Raw genomic sequence first — 17,153 nt, forward strand, 5'->3', positions numbered from 1 at the left:
TGATACCTGTTTGTTATCAAAAGTTTGTTGTTTGTTTTGGGAGACTCCACTCACGCAAGAAAAGCAAAATTTGAAACACAGCTTGATGATGGAGTTTTGCTAAGGCCAATTACAGCCAATGGTTATTAGTGAGCAAAACCCCTTCCAGTATAAGAAATCAACCTTAACAGAGCTAGTAAGCAGCCAAGAGAATTAATGTACTAGGGAGCTGCAGTAGTTAGCAATTACTGACTTTTCAAACCAAAGTCAGAGGAAATCTTCTCGCTGATACAAAGCAGGGTGGAATCTGAGCCCCGGCCCAGGTATACATATTGTCTCTGTTACTAAAGTTTTATTCTATTGTGTTTCTAATTCCATCTTACATTTCAAGATATGCCCAGTCTACATCAATTAAAAATCAGACAATTGCCCCACTACAAGAAACCAGTGTTTTTGTAAGAAAAAAGACAGCAAACCCAATGACCATAGTCAAGACAAACTAATTCCGTAGTTTTTAAAATAAGGATATTAGCATACTGAAATGTTTTCAGTTTAAAAAAAAAAAAACCAGAAGTATAAAACTATATCGAAACTTGAAAATTCACGAGAAAATGTTTTCAGGAGTTTTGCACAGCCCTGTTCAGGAGAAGTGAAGCTCTGATAATGTCTTTTTGACTCCAGTTATAACGTCAGAAACAGCTTCCTGAAGGATTGGGACCTATAACACATCCTCTACGTATGGTTGTTGTTAAGATTGTTCTTATTAAGGAATCTCCTTGCTTCAACACTGCTAAGAGACACGGAGCAGCGAGATGGATTCTCTTTTCTGTATTCAATGCTTTCCATCATAGCTTGCTTGATCACCTGGAAAACAGTGAACAACATGTCATCCAGAGAAATAACTAACATTTTAATAATTCATTAACTGATAGGAAAGACCCCTTCAGATGTCAACGACTGTTTCTTCTGCTTTTATCACTCCTCCGTCATTGAACAAAGTGATTGCTGAGTATTATTCTGAATACTGCTTTCTTGATTGTATAAAACACTGATGTGAATGTCGTTAATAGATGACAGAATACCACCAACATCAAAGTCGTCACACAAGAATATACCCCATTTAAACGGAGTCCCAGTGCAATTCTGAAAGGTAAACCAAACACTGAGAAAATCCATACCTAAAGGATACAGATAATAATTATTATCTTGAGAAACAGTTAATCTTCACTTTTGCTTCACTTTTGTCCTGAAGTAACAAGATTTGTTCATTATATTGAAAAAAAAAATAATTTCCGTATCTGGGATGATCATTTACACTTGTGAATATGGCAAGTCACTCTATGGATGCTGGGATCATGGTCTTTGTGTTACAGCTAGTATCAACTAAAAATAATTATTACTGAATTAGTTGATAAAGACATTGCCAGAGATCTTTACAAAAATTTTCTATTTTCCTTTTTTTCCAGTTAGGAAATCAGCATACATACAGAACCGAGTATAAAATCCTGAACATAACGTCTACATCCTGTGCAGACACCTTTGCTCAGTTACCCTGCGGGACTTTTGATGGTAAAATGACAAAACACCACATAAACCAAATTAAAAGGATATGAACTTACCTAGGGTATACTCCAGCCCTCATTAAAATAAAGCAGATTTCTTCCACTAACTATAATGGGCTATGATCCAGCCACAACTCTGAGAATAGCAAGGGGCACAACTACATGCAGGAAGCACTTTGTATGTCGTAACTATTAGGCAAACAATGAAGTAAACCCCTGTACCTTCTGTATGGCAGACTGAGGGCTGTACTCACATCATCAACTTTCCCCTTTAAAAATCTAGACACTTTAAGCTCCTTCCACACTGGCATACATACATCTATGTTATTGAGGGTGTTGAACTCCATTAGATCATGAAGCCTCTTGAAAGCCTCATTGGGATACTGGAAGTTGAAGGTAGAGAACGGTGTATTCGGATCATCAAATATGTCGAAGTCTGCAAAATCCTTCTCTTCCTGTGTTTCTCTTGGAATGCCTGCATACAGAACAAACACAAAAAAACAATCTAAATGTTAGGTGTGAGGACTTACCATCTTATTTTTGAAGGGCTCTTTTGAAATCCCTAACTACTACAGATAGACTTGTTTCAGAGGCAAAACATTCCTGGTGTATACTCACCATGTTGTTGCAAAGCCTCAAAGGAACAGCTAGCTTTAGCATCAGAAACTGTGTGCTCACCTGGAGCTTTGTACTTTCGGAAGTTGATGTTGGCCAAAACAAAATGGATTATAGTTGGACAGTCTTTCTCCGAAGAGGTATCCTTTGGTTTGAAAACATAGCACTCCTTCATGCCCTCTCGATCAAATACATTTGGGTCTATTTTCGGGAAAGGAAGCTTGTTCATTTTGGCCCACTTTTCGGCAAGCAAAATTTCCTGAAAAGATACCAAAGACTCACGTGCATATAAGCATCCACTGCAAAGTGCGATTTTATGTAGCGAGACACAGGTCAAACTGGTCACTACAAGCAGTTTCGTTAACTTGCGCTTCTTTACAGCAGAAGGACTGATCAAGTCAATCTTTGTACAGACGGCCCAGCATGGCAAACTGAGCACCTAATTCAGCCTGCCCAGTCTTCACCACCTGCGATGATTCACAGGAAGGAAAGAGCTGGTCTGGCACATAAATCTTTGGGTGAATTTACAGTGCTGACAGCTGGAAAACACCATCCGTAATTGTACTTGCAAACTGAGTATCAGTGCTATGGAAACCAATGAGAACTAATAAACACCAATCCACGCATTGTTATGATCAGAGTCACATCACAGCACAGAACAGCATTTGAAAGCATGCTAAGTGAAGAAGTAAGTCTGGAAAACAGGCTTTTTTTTTTTCCCTCGTGACGACTCAGTAAAGAAAATAATTTGTAAATAATGACTCAAAAGCATGTAATGAGGGTGTGTGAGAGGGAGGAGAGGGAAGGTCAACATCTTTTATCTTGGTTTTGAATGAAACAGGACCCTTCTTTGGGCAACTGTTTTGGATACGCAAGAGATTAAAAGATATTGGGTGTAAAATGATAAAACAAGAATAGAGTCATTGACTTCATCTGGCTGATTTCCCTATGTGTTCTAGTAATAAAAATGTGTTAGAGCACTACCATAGATACAGGCCAACTCTTGAATTGGCATTTACTGTTTGTAATGCAAGCAGGACCAATGGGGTTGCACAGCCAGTAAACAGAACTGGTTTCTGTCCTTTAGGCCATTAGCATACAGCCTCTGCTTGCGGACTATACCTGTGTATTAGCTGGAGGTACGTCACTCTTTTTATTATACACATATTTGCGCTTCGGAAATAATGAACCATTCCCTTCAACGGTGGCTTCATGAAAACCTAAGGCACCATTTAATTTTCCCACCATTTTTTCTTGCATAAAATGATTTTGCCTTTTTAAAATTAGAGTTTACAGAAAATGCTTCAGCATACCACTTGACTTCCAAACAATCTCTCCATGTTATCATACGTTCCCCAAAATGGAACAGAAAATTGAAGCTGACGGAGACAGAAAGCTCAATGCATAGGCTAAGAGTAACAGAGACAACTGCACACAGCCTTTTCCACATACTCCATGTGCAGAACACAACATAGGGAGGAAAAAGAAGATGTTTCAGAGGAGATGGCAGTGCTGTGCCAGTAAATTCAGCTGATGGAGAAAATACTCAGTCATGACAAAAAAGGAGACAAATTCTGAAACAAACAGAAAATTAAAGGAAGAAACAGACTGTGGGATTCAGTCAATTAGGGAAAAATGAAGGATCTCGGCACTAGTACGTGTCTTCTCAGTGCTCTACTCTTCCAGGTAGTCCCCAAGAGACCTAGAGATTATAGAAGTTATTCCTTTTTTTTCTCATGAATCACAGAATCATTAAGATTGGAAAAGACCTTTAAGACCATCAAGTCCAACCATCAACCCAACACCACCATGCCCACTAAACCATATCCTGAAGTGCCACGTCTACACATTTTTTGAACACTTCCAGTGATGGTGACTCCACAGCTTGTTTTATTCTCATGAAGCTTCCTTCCTTGTTGAAGGAAAAAAATACTCTGTTTGTTCTAATTGAAATTTGTCTGTAAAGCAACAAAGAATGCCAGTTGTTTCTCAAACAGACATGTTTTCTTGGTTATTTTATAATATCCATTTGAGTTTCAAATAAATATTGTCTCTTTTTTGAGTACTGCTGCTTTTTCTGTGCCAGGTACCAAAATGATTGAACATTAAACTTTTCTGACCAGTTGGAGCTGTCTGGATGCGTAGGTTGTACGGCTGTGCTTTCCACACCTGCTACAGAAAATAGCCACGTCATTTCACCTGTGTTTTTCTGTGGCTGCTTTGCTCTGGCCTGAATGGATTTAGGAATCCGACTTAAACGGTACTGGGATTTATCCAAGTGCAATGTAAATGAGCAGTTAGCCCCACTTCCAAAATGTTATGTATTTAGCAATACCAGAGTGACTGAGTGAAGGCATGTTTCTGCAAGATAATGACAGAAAACCATCCATTTACATCACAGAGGAGAAGAGCTGTACAGAGCTGGAGCACTAGCACAATGTTAAGCGACTTACTTGTTTAATACTGACATAAAATAAAATTCTGCAATTCAGCGTGAAGGCAAGACTTCCATAAAAACAGAGCTACTACTTCAAACGAATTATATTACCCTTCTTTGTGTCAGTTGTCTCATGTGAGTCATGTAAACAGGAACTGAGGCAGAGTGCAATATTCTGCCTTGACGTGGAAACAAATTGCTCCAATGCTGTCGTTACAATAGCATTAAGGCCTTCTGGACGCATGAAATGTGTAACCAGCCCAACTGGAAGAATACAAGTCAGTCAAATTTATGAACACAAAGAAAGGAATGGCCTATCTTACTTACTTTGAAAGGAGGACTGGAATCACTTGGCCTCGCTGAAAAATCGAAAGAGATGATGAGATCAACGCCTCTTTGAGGTCTTAAGATAAGTGGGTATGGCAGGTTAAACGTTAGCCCACTGTCCACTATATGAATCTTTTTGCTCTTCACATCTAGTGGCTCATATATCCTCTCAAACTCATCAGGGTCTGCGCAGGACAAATGAAAACAAAACAAAAGAGGAACACACCAGTTAAGAACTGAAATTGTGATGGGCTTTACAGTGTTTCCCCAAGTACTGAAGATTCCACAGAACTGGAATTGTATCCCAGCTAAACATACCATTGAACTCACGTGGAACTTTCAGTCTCGTCTAAACAACTGGAGAATGAGGGGAAAAAACAGAGCTGGAAGGTGGCTCGAGATATAACCGAAGGGGATTGCCCAGGTTTGACCCTAGCCTTGCCAGCTTTACCCTTTCATCCCCAACAACCTATACACAAAGGAAAGTGTTTATGGGACATTTAAGAGACACACTTCTAAAGTACAACCCCTCAGTGCCCTACAACTCCTGCCCAAACCTCTTCCCCCAGGTTCCCTCCCAACCGCCCCATCCTTCCCAGCTCCTCTTCCCCAAGTAACTGAAATTTGCCTAAAAAGCCATAACGTGACTCCGCTTTTGCGTGACGCTTGTCTATGCCTGTTTCTGTCCATTAAAATTGGGACTACCGAGTCTTGTTTTTCAACCTACATCAAATCTCGTGACCTCATACTCACTAGAATACTTAGGAACAAAAAGAAATGGTAACCCATACCCGTACCTGAAATTTAAGCACTGGGTAGAATGACATGTACGCCACTTACTGCTATTACGGTCACGGTAGAGTGTAAAACAGTCTCCTATCTCTAATGCCCACACTGCGGCCTGAAAAAGATGGTATTTCCCCTTCAACCCCGGTATTCCCTGGGTGCAGCTCGGGGAAGAACAAGCAATTGTTCCTTTGCACTTACCCAAGTCTCTGGATACTACGAAATGATCCCTGCAGTACTTTTTTTCTCCTGACAGTTTTTTCTTGCTCTAGATCTTAAAAACATTTCCAGTGCATGTTTTTGCCTTTTGACTAAAAACTAATGCTAATATCTGTAGAGGGCAGTGTGATCTAAGGAATGATGAATAGAATAATATAATTATTTCTTGTATAATTAAATTTCCTAGCACTTACTTATTGGTGATGGCAGTAATCTGAAAAAAGATATTTTAATGTGAAGAAAATCCATCAAAAATAATTTGACCTCTAGTTCCTATCATTTCAGGAACCATGAGAGAAATTTATTGTTATGAGCAGCAAAAAAATCTCAGAACAGATATTTTGACTTTTTTTCCTGTTATTATTTATTAAAGGGCTCTTTGCTAAGAAATGAGGCACCCATTTCCTAATATTTGTCTTAATTTCTAAGGGAGAAAACACTTTCTCATCATTGCTTATTGCTTAAAGGGCTAAGTGTGTTTACAGACCTATAGAACCAGATGTATTTTATAACCATGAATTTGCATAAATCAATGAAAATATATTAGTGTTTATCAAATTCATTATAATTAAAAAAACACTGGTAAAAAAATACACTTACTACAGATCCTTTTATAGCACAAATAGATCAGTTTTGTCCTCCCCCCTTTTTAAAGACAAGAGTTCAAACATAATTTAACCCTTGTTCTCAACAGAATTTCTCAAAATGGCAGACACATTTTTGTTCAAGTTTTGTATTACCTTATTTTGCAAAATTTGAATTTGAAAGTCAACAGTGATCCTTTAAACAAGACTTGTACCACCTATAATAACATTAGTGGTAGGCGTGTTACTGCATAGACAAACCTCCTACCAAAAAGGCACTGAAGAACAAGACGGTTCCTATCACTTATAGCCTTCATGACTCTATCATCAAATTTATCATGATAATTTTATATTTTAAATGATAAAACATCATACTACCATGAGTCAATTTGTAACAACCATGTAGATTGTTTTTATTAGTCACGGTCTTCTGCGATTACAGGATAAATTCAACGTAAAGGTTTTTCTTTTTATTATCACTAATTTTAGAAGTACATTTCTAATCTTTGAACGGAGAAGAAAAGTTCCAAAACGTAACTTGTGTCCATGTTACAGAGTCAGAATTCAAAAAGCAATGAAGATAATCCAGTGTTATTTTAACGACATGACTTAAAAGCAGACTCAGACTGTAGTTTGATTTGATTTACACAGGATCTGGAGCCAGAGGCCAGAGGCAGCACACGATACCCTGGTGGGACAAGGCAAGCAGGCAGACTGAACTGTGGGTCAGGACACTGCAGAGCGGCCCGCAATTGCTCCTGGGAGAAGTGTAAGGTACAATAAGCACTCCTGATGCCAAAAGAAGCGTTGCCTACTCTATAGCCTACACTGTAGTTTTCTGAAAGGCTGGAGAGAAACCTTTGTTGTTTTTATACTTCACAACACATGAATCCAGGACGATCATTCTATACACTCTAGCAGCCCTGGTAAGTCAACCCATCATTATTCATCAAACAGTATGAAGACTGAATGGAGTATTTATGCTCTGAGAGCCTGGGACATTAATTTTCAGCCCATGCGGACTGCTTTTCTGAGAGATGCATCCATATTACGAGAAGCTTTCAGTCTATCAAACAGCGAACTGGGAGAAGCACAAGATGTTTACGAGTACGGCTCTGTGTGAAACGAGCCCAGCATGCCTATCTGATTTGCAGTAACTGGATACACAAACAAATATTAAGAACTGTTTGGAAAATAAAAAGGAGAGCATGTTCTAGAGACCAAACTTTGTCACAGATGGCAGCTTCAATGGAACTATGGGAGATGAAAAGGGCATTTGCTACTGACGTGCATCTACTATAACAGTTTCTATAAATACTGAAATAAGGAAGCCGAGATTATGAGTTATTTTTTCCCTATTGTTATTCACTTGGCATTTTCTCAAGTGATTTTGGTGTGTTGTAATATCAAGGCACAGAAACAGAACAACTCTGAGCTCACAATGAAATCATGCAAGGGGTATAAAGTTTTAAAGCATATTTGAGATCAATTAAGAAAATTCTCAGCATAAATAGAATCTGTAGCAAAGAGAAACCAAGCATTTTACTTTTGGATCAAGTAGCGGGGATCTCTGTTGTACACACTGCAGACCCTAAATTCAGTCCTCACTAATGACTTTCACATTGGCTTATTCATCCTCTGCAGTGCACCTCAGTGGGAATACAGAAGGTTTGAGAGAACTGGAGATGTAAAGTATTATTTATATCCTTTTTGATTCATTTATTTCTCCTTTGGAGTGTCTGGTAATAAAGAGAAAGCAAGTCCTAAAGCAATTCAGTCTTGTCTCTGTACTCAAACTGACAGGTAAACTGCTAGTGATAGGAATAAATATGCAAAGCTTAAAATGCATCCAGCGCCTTGGTAATATACAATATTTTAAATTTACACCAAAGTTTCCTTTTTATCTACTCCTCTGGGCACCTAGCCTCTTACGTATATTGGCAAAATTCACAGCATTAAAATGTGGATACATTTATCACACTACTGAATGATTAAATTTTATATTAACTACTGAAATTTCAAGGGTTTTTTTAACTATTCTTGACTGTAATATTGCCACTACTCATAGCTGTTAAATTTGAGTTGTTAGGTCAGGTTTATGAGTGTGGGCTTTTTCAGCTAACGCTAAAAAAAATGCAGTTATGTCAAACTTCTGCCAGACGTTTTACCCAGAGAAATCTCAGGCACTCAGAAGTAATTGTCTCAGAGGTGCAGGCTCATTCTGTCAAACCAGCATTCTGTTTCAATTGAAATTAATGAGGAAGTTGGTCGTTGATTCTGAAGATTATCCATGTCTTAATTATGCAAAATTCTCATCAACTGTCATTTTTTCCAACCATAAATTAACTACCCGCTTTCCTGCCTCTTTTACAACTACCATAAATATTAAGATTACCCAGTTGTAAACACCTCTGAGATGATAAAAATATTTAGAAAGTGGAGTACAGATGGAAATTACTATACAACCACCCAAACAGATTTGTTACATTAACAAATACACATTGCTACTTAAGCTTTTAAACGACATCTGGTATCTACTATTGCATAATGACCAGCTAGGACAATCTCTTTCCTCTCAATAGAAAGTAAGGGCTGAAGTGACTACTACTGTTAGGAGGGATGGCTGGCAGCGCTGCGCCGCTATGCAAGAGCACGGGAGGAGCACCACTTTCAGAGATTCGTAGTTCCTCGGCTTGATGGGTGTCAGTAATAATCCGTAACAATCCAGAAGCATTACAATTTGTATCACAGAAACTGTATGTGGAGGCTCCACCAAGTATGCATCTTCACTGGGACGTAACTTTTCTACAAGGAAACTCACATCCTTGACTCAGTGCTCTGTTGCCTACTGAGGAAGGAAAAAAAAGTACCAGTGCCAGAAGAATAATGAAGAATTCACCAGCTCTCATCGAGAAGACTGTAATGAACACTGTCTATCACAAATCTTCACAATACTAATCGAACGTGATTCCTAATTATCTGCAGTTACTGTCCCAGACACCATATACTTCATGGAGTGGAGGGAAGACACTGAATTTCTTTTACAAAATAACATTTTTCTGAAATTCTAATTTTCCATCCGCATTCCTGCTTGCTGCTTATGCCAGCGTGAAATGTGGATGTATCTACACACCAGACACACGTGAAATGTGAATACACCTGACCGATCAGTCACACTGGGAAGAAAATGGTTGTCAGCAAAGCAAGGATCCACACGTAAAGAAGTGAGTTACCTCCACAGGTTTTTCAGAGGAAGACAGACAAAGAGCTACAAAATATTTGGAACAGGGAAGCCTTGTAGGAGGCCAAGGAAAAGTTTTATTTCCACCGGAGGGCTTTGCACCAGTAAGACAAAAGGAACAACACAGGACAGCCTTTGGAGATGTCCAAGAGAGTGAGAAAGTGGCCTTAATGAAGGGCACCATACACAAAAGCAGCTTGGCACCTCTGCCAGCAATTCCTTCATAACAAAGAGCCACTTCCCCTCCAGAAGGCAGTGACTGTTCTGCACGCTCTGCCAGGGGACGGGGGAGGCAGGCAGCAGACAGAAGTCACTGTTTGGTGCCCTTTGAGACAGCCGGTCACCTCATAACCCCTGCTGCTGCTCAATACTCATGACTGCCGCTACAGAAACACTCTCCTGCATTCAGGCACACGCTGTTGGAAGGCTCGTAGTTTGATGTCACCACACTGAGAACTCGCTCTTTCAGGGTTTACCAACGAACACCCAGCAGTATCGGCTTTCTGCGAACTAACCTGCAACGGCTGCATCTAGTTCATCTTCCTCCACAGACTCCTGAGTCAGAAGGTCTGCCAGAGGAGAGAGTGGGTAACAGCTGTTGAGGTTCAGTCCCAGCATGAAGTTGTGCACTTTTCCGGCACGCCCTTCCCTGGTGTTGAAAAGGGCACTGTCACCCACCAAAGCCATCAGCATTCGCTGCACCCAGCTTTCTTGACTGCTGTTCTGATATTCTTGATTTGCCTCAGCATTTTCAGTGCCTGTAGAGGAAAATGAAAATAACCAACAGTGAGACAGTTAACATATGAAGTATAAAACCAAGATTTCTGGGTCTACTCAAATAAAGGACCTACTAAAATAAAAGGAATTGGGTCATAGCCTTCTTTCAAGGAGCCGTGGACTGAATGAAGGAGCTTTGCTGCAAGAATTTCAGAGGAATGGAAAGAAACCATCCTCTTAACTTCACGGGCCAGTGAAACTTTTTATCTGCAGTACAGTAGTGTGGATGTCTCCATCAGGAAACTAGATTGGGAATGTGTTAGATGACCTGAGCTGGATGTAATTAGACTGGATGGAAAGGGCAATGAGGATACAGCTTTATCTGTGCTAGCACCCAGAATGCAAACTCTCCTGGGCTTGCGGAACAGACTTGAGTCACCAAGGTCCATAGTCTACATAGACCTAAATTCATCTGGATGTGTACTGACACCCTTCTCCATCCTTTGCTGATTGATAGAAACCCAGCTTTCCTTAAGAAGGCAAAGTTAGTCTGCATAAAAGAGAATGCTATAGCATGGGAATTCTACAATATCTGAAAACATCCTTACAGTAAACTGTAGACTACAATCAATATCTGGTTTTAATTAACTAAAAAGTACAATGAAACATCCAGACTTAGATGCCTATAGCTAGACATCACAGTAAAAATGACTTAGATTGGTGGCACCTTGCACTAGTAAACTGTCAAAACTTGACTTTTTGGGGTGTTTTGCGTAAGAAGATAATTCAGGCTCAGGCTTGATGCTTTAAATCCAGCACTGAAATGTGGATTTAAAGTGCTTTAAATCCAGCCTCTCTAATCCAGGCTTTAAAGGAGCTGCTTTTTATATAAGTAGAGAGAAAACAAGCATCAAACACCACAAAGTTTAGAGTTCCAACATCTGTACGATAATATTCCATAGAAGCGAGAGGGATTACCAAGTGTTTAAAAACAACAGATTTGTAGGTTGTCCACTATGGCTACAAACTATGAGAGAAATGTAGTGTTTTGTGCTGGCTATAGTGCTTAAACAGGAAATGCGCAAATAAACACAAAATGTGGTATCACCCTCTCCCTATTATTTTACACATAAAGGGAATTGAAGAAGTAATCATTTAACTGAGCTGATGACAAAATTCACTGTTTTATCACACAAGATTTTATTTTCCTCCTGCACTCCCACCTTTGCTTTAGTTGTTAAAAACATAACTGATTTCTTCAGGTGAAAATCACCATTGTCCCCAAAGTATCATCAAATACAGAAAGCATTATTAGGATGAGACAGAGACCCTGACTAAACTCACAGAAATCCCCACGTGGTTTAGGTGCCTAAAGACAATTTTCAATAGGATCTTTTCTTCCCACTGCCCAGTGTTCTCTTTGTGGTTGTGCCCCTTCCAGGAAACTGGATTTGGGCACTGTTTAAAACACTGTGCCAAGCATTAGGAATTTCCTGGCTCAGAAGGAAGGCTGGAAGACATCTATGAATGCTGGAAACACAAACTAGTGTTTTATCAAGGAACCCTTGAAAGCAATGGATAGCGTTAGTTTGCTGGGCTGGTAAGAATTTGAATGTGCCTCTGAGCTCAGTAGCTTGCTGGCAACAGACTTCTGGAGATTACCGGCTCAGCAAGCCTAATTTTTGGGTGTACATGAAATTGCAGACCTCTGTAAAGCCCTGTTGGGCTGATGCCAGGGGTATAAATGACAGCAGAGCTCTCAGTTATAAGAGATTACTGATAAGACTAAGGAAAACTGGCTATGGCTAATTAACAACATCCACAAACTTGACCATGCTATGCAAAAGCTCATGAAAAAAGTAAACTATGAAATAAAATGTGAGGATTTCCTTACCTTTTGGATGCTGTGATTCATCTTCACTGTCTGAACTGTCATTGCTTACAAGGTGCTTTAGCCTAATATTTTCTGTTGAAAGAAATAGAAAATTACTTTAAACTGCTAGGGTTTAATTATTAGAATTAATAGAATTAAAACAGCTAAGAATTTCAAAACAATTTGAGTCATAAAACTGTCATAGTCTTTGTAACAGAAAATACAGCTAAAGAGATTCAATCTGCTGTGGACACCTCTATGCTCAGAGTCTGATCAGAATACACTGGCTGTAGCCTGCAATTTTTGCGAAGTGCCTGCACTAAAATTAGCCAAAGGGCTGAGAAAACAAAATGTAAACCTAAAGCTGTACCTACCATGCACCACGTATCTGACACATTTCATTCACCTTGATTAAAATTTAGATGTAAAGCTTCTGGCCCCTCAATAACTCCTAGTAAACGAGGGAGACAATATTAATTTCTGTTAATTACCTTTTTTTAAAAAAAAGAGGAACGCTTAACCTCATTCATACATGTATGAATGGGTACCCTTAAAAATAGTGGGGGAAAAACAAAAGCCAAGATGGTTATGGACGTTCTACTGGAGTATGCGTGAATAAAAAAGGCCAATGCAGTTACATGGGTAGAAAAGACAATGGTTTTCATCTCATATCATTGAGAGAAATGAGTGAACTTCTCTGGTAAACATCTCCATTGTGTTACGGTTAATAGATTTGTTTCCAAAACAACCACAAAGTCATTGCTAACCATTCATTACTATCTGAAGGACTTATCCAAAAGTCAAAATGAGTACTGGAAAAGCAACACATTCCACTCCTCAGGTAAGGCTTGTAGTGCAGGTGAATTCATGTGAAAATGGGTTATAGGCTAATTATGGAGGGAAGCCTTTCCTGAAATACAGTAGATTTGCAATGTCTTATGAGTAGCCTCATCTTGGAAGCTTATATCCTACAGAGACTGGAGGCAGAGACTGAAGTCCAGTGAAGCAACTGTACCCAACTAAACCCCTTTATTGCCTAGTATAATGTATGTTACAACTCACCTCTAATTGAAATTGGAAGCCAGTTAAAATAAACTGAATGTAGGTTGTTTCCTAATGAACTTGAGTATATTATCAACTAATTGTTTTTTCCATTAAGAAATGAAAATAAAATAACATCTACTTTTTCCCACAGAATGATAATGTAGATGTTGGTCTCTGGTGGCACACCCTTGCTTTGGGCTGTAATTTCCAACAAATGCTGTAATTTCTACCAAATGCCGTATCAAAACAATAGCAATTACACTTTGTACTTTTTGCTTAAGTCTAAAACTAGTTCCTATAAGCACGCCTGGCTGAAAGAGAAGATTGAAGAGAGAGTCACCATAATATCAAGCGTAAAAAAACCAGAGCCTTATTACCCTTGGTAATAAATACTGGATACAGATGACCACCATTGTTGCCTTTTTTCTAAAGAGGACTGTGTCCTCCCAGATTTACACACAACACTGTAAAAATCCCCACAGAAACAGAAGACCTTAGTCATCATGTATTTTTCCTTAAATATTTTTTCTTTTTAATACTCAGTGGGTCCTCAATGACTACTCAAATACCGTCAATGGACAAACATGCACCAAAGACAAACATGTACATATTCTTGAGTGATGACATAGCAGACAGGTCAAAATAAAAATTTCCAAAAAAGGAAGGTAAAAAAAACCAAGAAATGCAATTTTTTGGGGGACATAAAATCATCTCTTTAAAGCAACCTCCATGCAAAATTTATTATTTACTGCTTCTAGGTGTGATTTATACATGCTGTGTGCACACTAGCTCTTCTGATGTCCACTGGCATTTTGCCATTCACTTTGGTGGTACCAAGTTTTCACTGGTACCACCTTGGTACCAATACATACCATTGGTCCATCTACAGCTCTCGTAATAGGTCATAGCTCAAGTCACGTTAGTATTTTCATATCTAATCCCACGTCAAAGCATATTTTTAAAATTATATGTGAAATGAGCCACAGATGAGAGATAACATTCTGTCTCTCAACATCTTAAAAGCAGTAACACCGACTTTTCCACTATCAAATCTATTGAGAGAGATCCTCCATTAGTAGGTGTTAACACTCTAGAGGTGTATAAGAAATATGAACCTGGAGGCACAGGTCTCATTTTCATCCATAAATAAGTACATTAACAAACAGCTGAATACCATCTATTACAGACAGATAAGGGCCTTGGGTTTTTTTGTTGTTTTTTTAAAGTCAACTCAATCTGCATTTTCTCTCCATGCTCTTCAGAAAAATCTGTGTGTCCAGTACAATTTATTTATTGGTTATATATTTCCCTGTAATGCCATCTTCTGAATAGGAAAAAAAAGTGTAAAAAAAACTTTGATTATCAATTGCATTCTCAAAACACAATAAAGTCTATCCAAACCAAGGTACCGTTACTGCATTAGGAATGAAGCTGAAATAATTAAGTTAGTTAGCCAAGGATCAGATACCGACAGGTGAGTTGTGGTTAGAATGGAACTATCTAACAATCCCCAGATAATAAAATTTGGTTTTACTTTACTAACCCCTTGAATAATACAGTCCAGTGTCAAGAGACACAAGTAACTATCAAGTGTTTGTCAGCTTCTGATCTCCAAAAACTAGCGTAACAACCTAAAAAAGGGAGTGAGATTCTTGTAACTTCATGAAAATAGCTGGATATATGCATATGACTTCCAGTACCTCTGATACTGAGCAGAAACAAAAGTGAAAGAGAAGAAAATTACTAACTCTCTTTCCCTGACCTCATCAGCATCTTGCAATGTCAGCAATTAAAGTTACTTGAATTCCCCATTCTTAAAATGACTACCAGCTGCGTGCCATCCTTCCAGAGTGAGAGTGCACTCAATCTTGCTAGTAATTGTTTTGCATAGTAGAAGAATTTTTTACTATTATTACCTAATTCTTCTTCCATGGTGGGACCTTTATTTTGAGAATTGGAGACGCCAAGCACTCTGTTAAATAATATAGAAAATGCACTGCCCCAAACACCTGAAAGAGAAAAAGTAAACAATGAATGGAGGCTGCTAGAAAAAAAACCCACATATACTGCACTATTTAAGCAGTCGCTTGCCCTCCGAACACACCTCTCATTTTGCAACATGCGAAGTCATAAGCTCAGATGTACATATCAGACACAACTAACCAGGGAATGCCAATCCATGCCTGTGAAATCTCTCAAATGGACGTCTCCCAACAAACTGAGAACTCTACTTATTGTCTCACATTCTGTGTGACTGCATTTAAAAGCCCTTGTCCACGAACTACTGAAATTAGGTTTATTTGAGAGTCTCTCTCTGTCACATACTCACCCATCAAGAAATGCAAGGGATTTTCACTATACTTCTTCACCACTGTCCCCATAAAAAATTTGCTGCCAAACAAATCCGGAGACATAAAAGTGCCATACTTTGCCATACCAATCTCATAGGGACTGAATTCCACCCAGTCTGCAAAATAAGAAACAAAATCGTGCTTAGTTAGCAATCTCAACCTGAATAGAAACAGAGGATGAATATACATAAACGAATGAAGCGTCTGTCCAAGCGAAGAAATTTTAATTAAATGGGAAGCCAAATCACAGAATCATAAAATCTTTGGGTTGGAAGGGACCTTTCAAGGCCATCTAGTCCAACCCCCTGCAGTGAGCAGGGACATCTTCAACTCGATCAGGTTGCTCAGAGCCCCGTCCAACCTGATCTGGGATGTTTCCAGGGATGGGGCATCTACCACCTCTCTGGGCAACCTGGGCCAGGGGTTCACCACCCTCAGTGTGAAAAATTTCTTCTATCTAGTCTGAATCTACCCTCTTTTAGTTTATAATCAAATAACCAACAGAAATATCTCTTAGGTTGTGCAAAAGTCGAAATTTTGATTTCAAATGAAGGACAGTCTAATGTCAGAACAGAGGAGGAATTCTCATTCTCATTCTCTCTTATCACAACAAACTTTGGTGAAAAAATATGAGGTTGTTAAAAGAGAAGTATAAAGGTAGTGATCACAAATGAGAAAAAGAAAATGACATCTGGTTTTCATCTCATGCTTCGATACAATTCCCTGTCACATGAAATGCCATGTGGGTCTAAGTTCCAAGTTCCTCTTCTTTCACTATGATCCTAACGAAAATGTGGAAGGCAGTGACAAAGGAGGCAGAACAATTATTTAATATCACACAAGTTGTGAAAGATTCTAGGAGATGCATTTGGATTCCACCAAAATCTAAAGTTTCTGGTGAAATCCAATATGAAAGGGCAAAGTTGAGAGGCAGCCGAGAAACTTAGTAATACAAACGATGCAAAACGTATTTTTTAAAGTACATGTGAATTTATTGAATAGAGAGCTCAATAAAAATATCGAATAAAATGTTCAAATGCATCTTCTGTTCTTAGCAGAAAATTTCAGAAGTCATTTACGTTCTATGATGTATGCCTTTTTTGAAAATGGATTTTAGCTGATTTTGAAGTATTTTCTTTGATACCAGGGGAGTTGCTTACATCAGAGAATTAATTTCAAAAAAGGAGCAATAACGAACAAAAAATATCCTACATTTTTTGTATTTTACCCATTTATCTATTTTATCTTCCATATTTTAGTAGTGATTGATTTGACTGCTTCTGTAAACAAATTAGAAGTAATTCTGAAATAGAAAGGCAAAAGAAACAGCTTTCAACCCTCCCCCCAAGTCATAGGATGCTATCCACTCCTCAAGATACTCAGTGTTTCTGTTGAAATGTTAAGCATGAGGTTAACCA

The 17,153-nt window shown here is 38.7% G+C and overlaps 1 protein-coding gene across 2 annotated transcripts in view; it reads right to left on the reverse strand.

The window, feature by feature from the left end:
- Positions 1-276: 276 nt before the first annotated feature.
- PLA2G4A (phospholipase A2 group IVA) overlaps positions 277-17,153 on the reverse strand; it is a 69,647-nt gene continuing 52,770 nt past the window's right edge. For both annotated transcript variants that reach the window (XM_082003128.1, XM_082003127.1), the window contains 8 exons: positions 15,714-15,851; positions 15,301-15,393; positions 12,362-12,433; positions 10,266-10,508; positions 4,921-5,105; positions 2,220-2,415; positions 1,859-2,016; positions 277-843 (listed from right to left, as the gene is read on the reverse strand). In XM_082003128.1, coding sequence (XP_081859254.1) covers positions 712-843; positions 1,859-2,016; positions 2,220-2,415; positions 4,921-5,105; positions 10,266-10,508; positions 12,362-12,433; positions 15,301-15,393; positions 15,714-15,851 — 1,217 coding nt within the window. In that variant the 3' untranslated portion in view covers positions 277-711. The remainder of the gene's footprint in view (positions 844-1,858; positions 2,017-2,219; positions 2,416-4,920; positions 5,106-10,265; positions 10,509-12,361; positions 12,434-15,300; positions 15,394-15,713; positions 15,852-17,153) is intronic.

This window comes from Phaethon aethereus (genome assembly GCF_964289735.1).
Source record: "Phaethon aethereus genome assembly, chromosome: 8".
Taxonomy (NCBI): Eukaryota; Metazoa; Chordata; class Aves; order Phaethontiformes; family Phaethontidae; genus Phaethon; species Phaethon aethereus.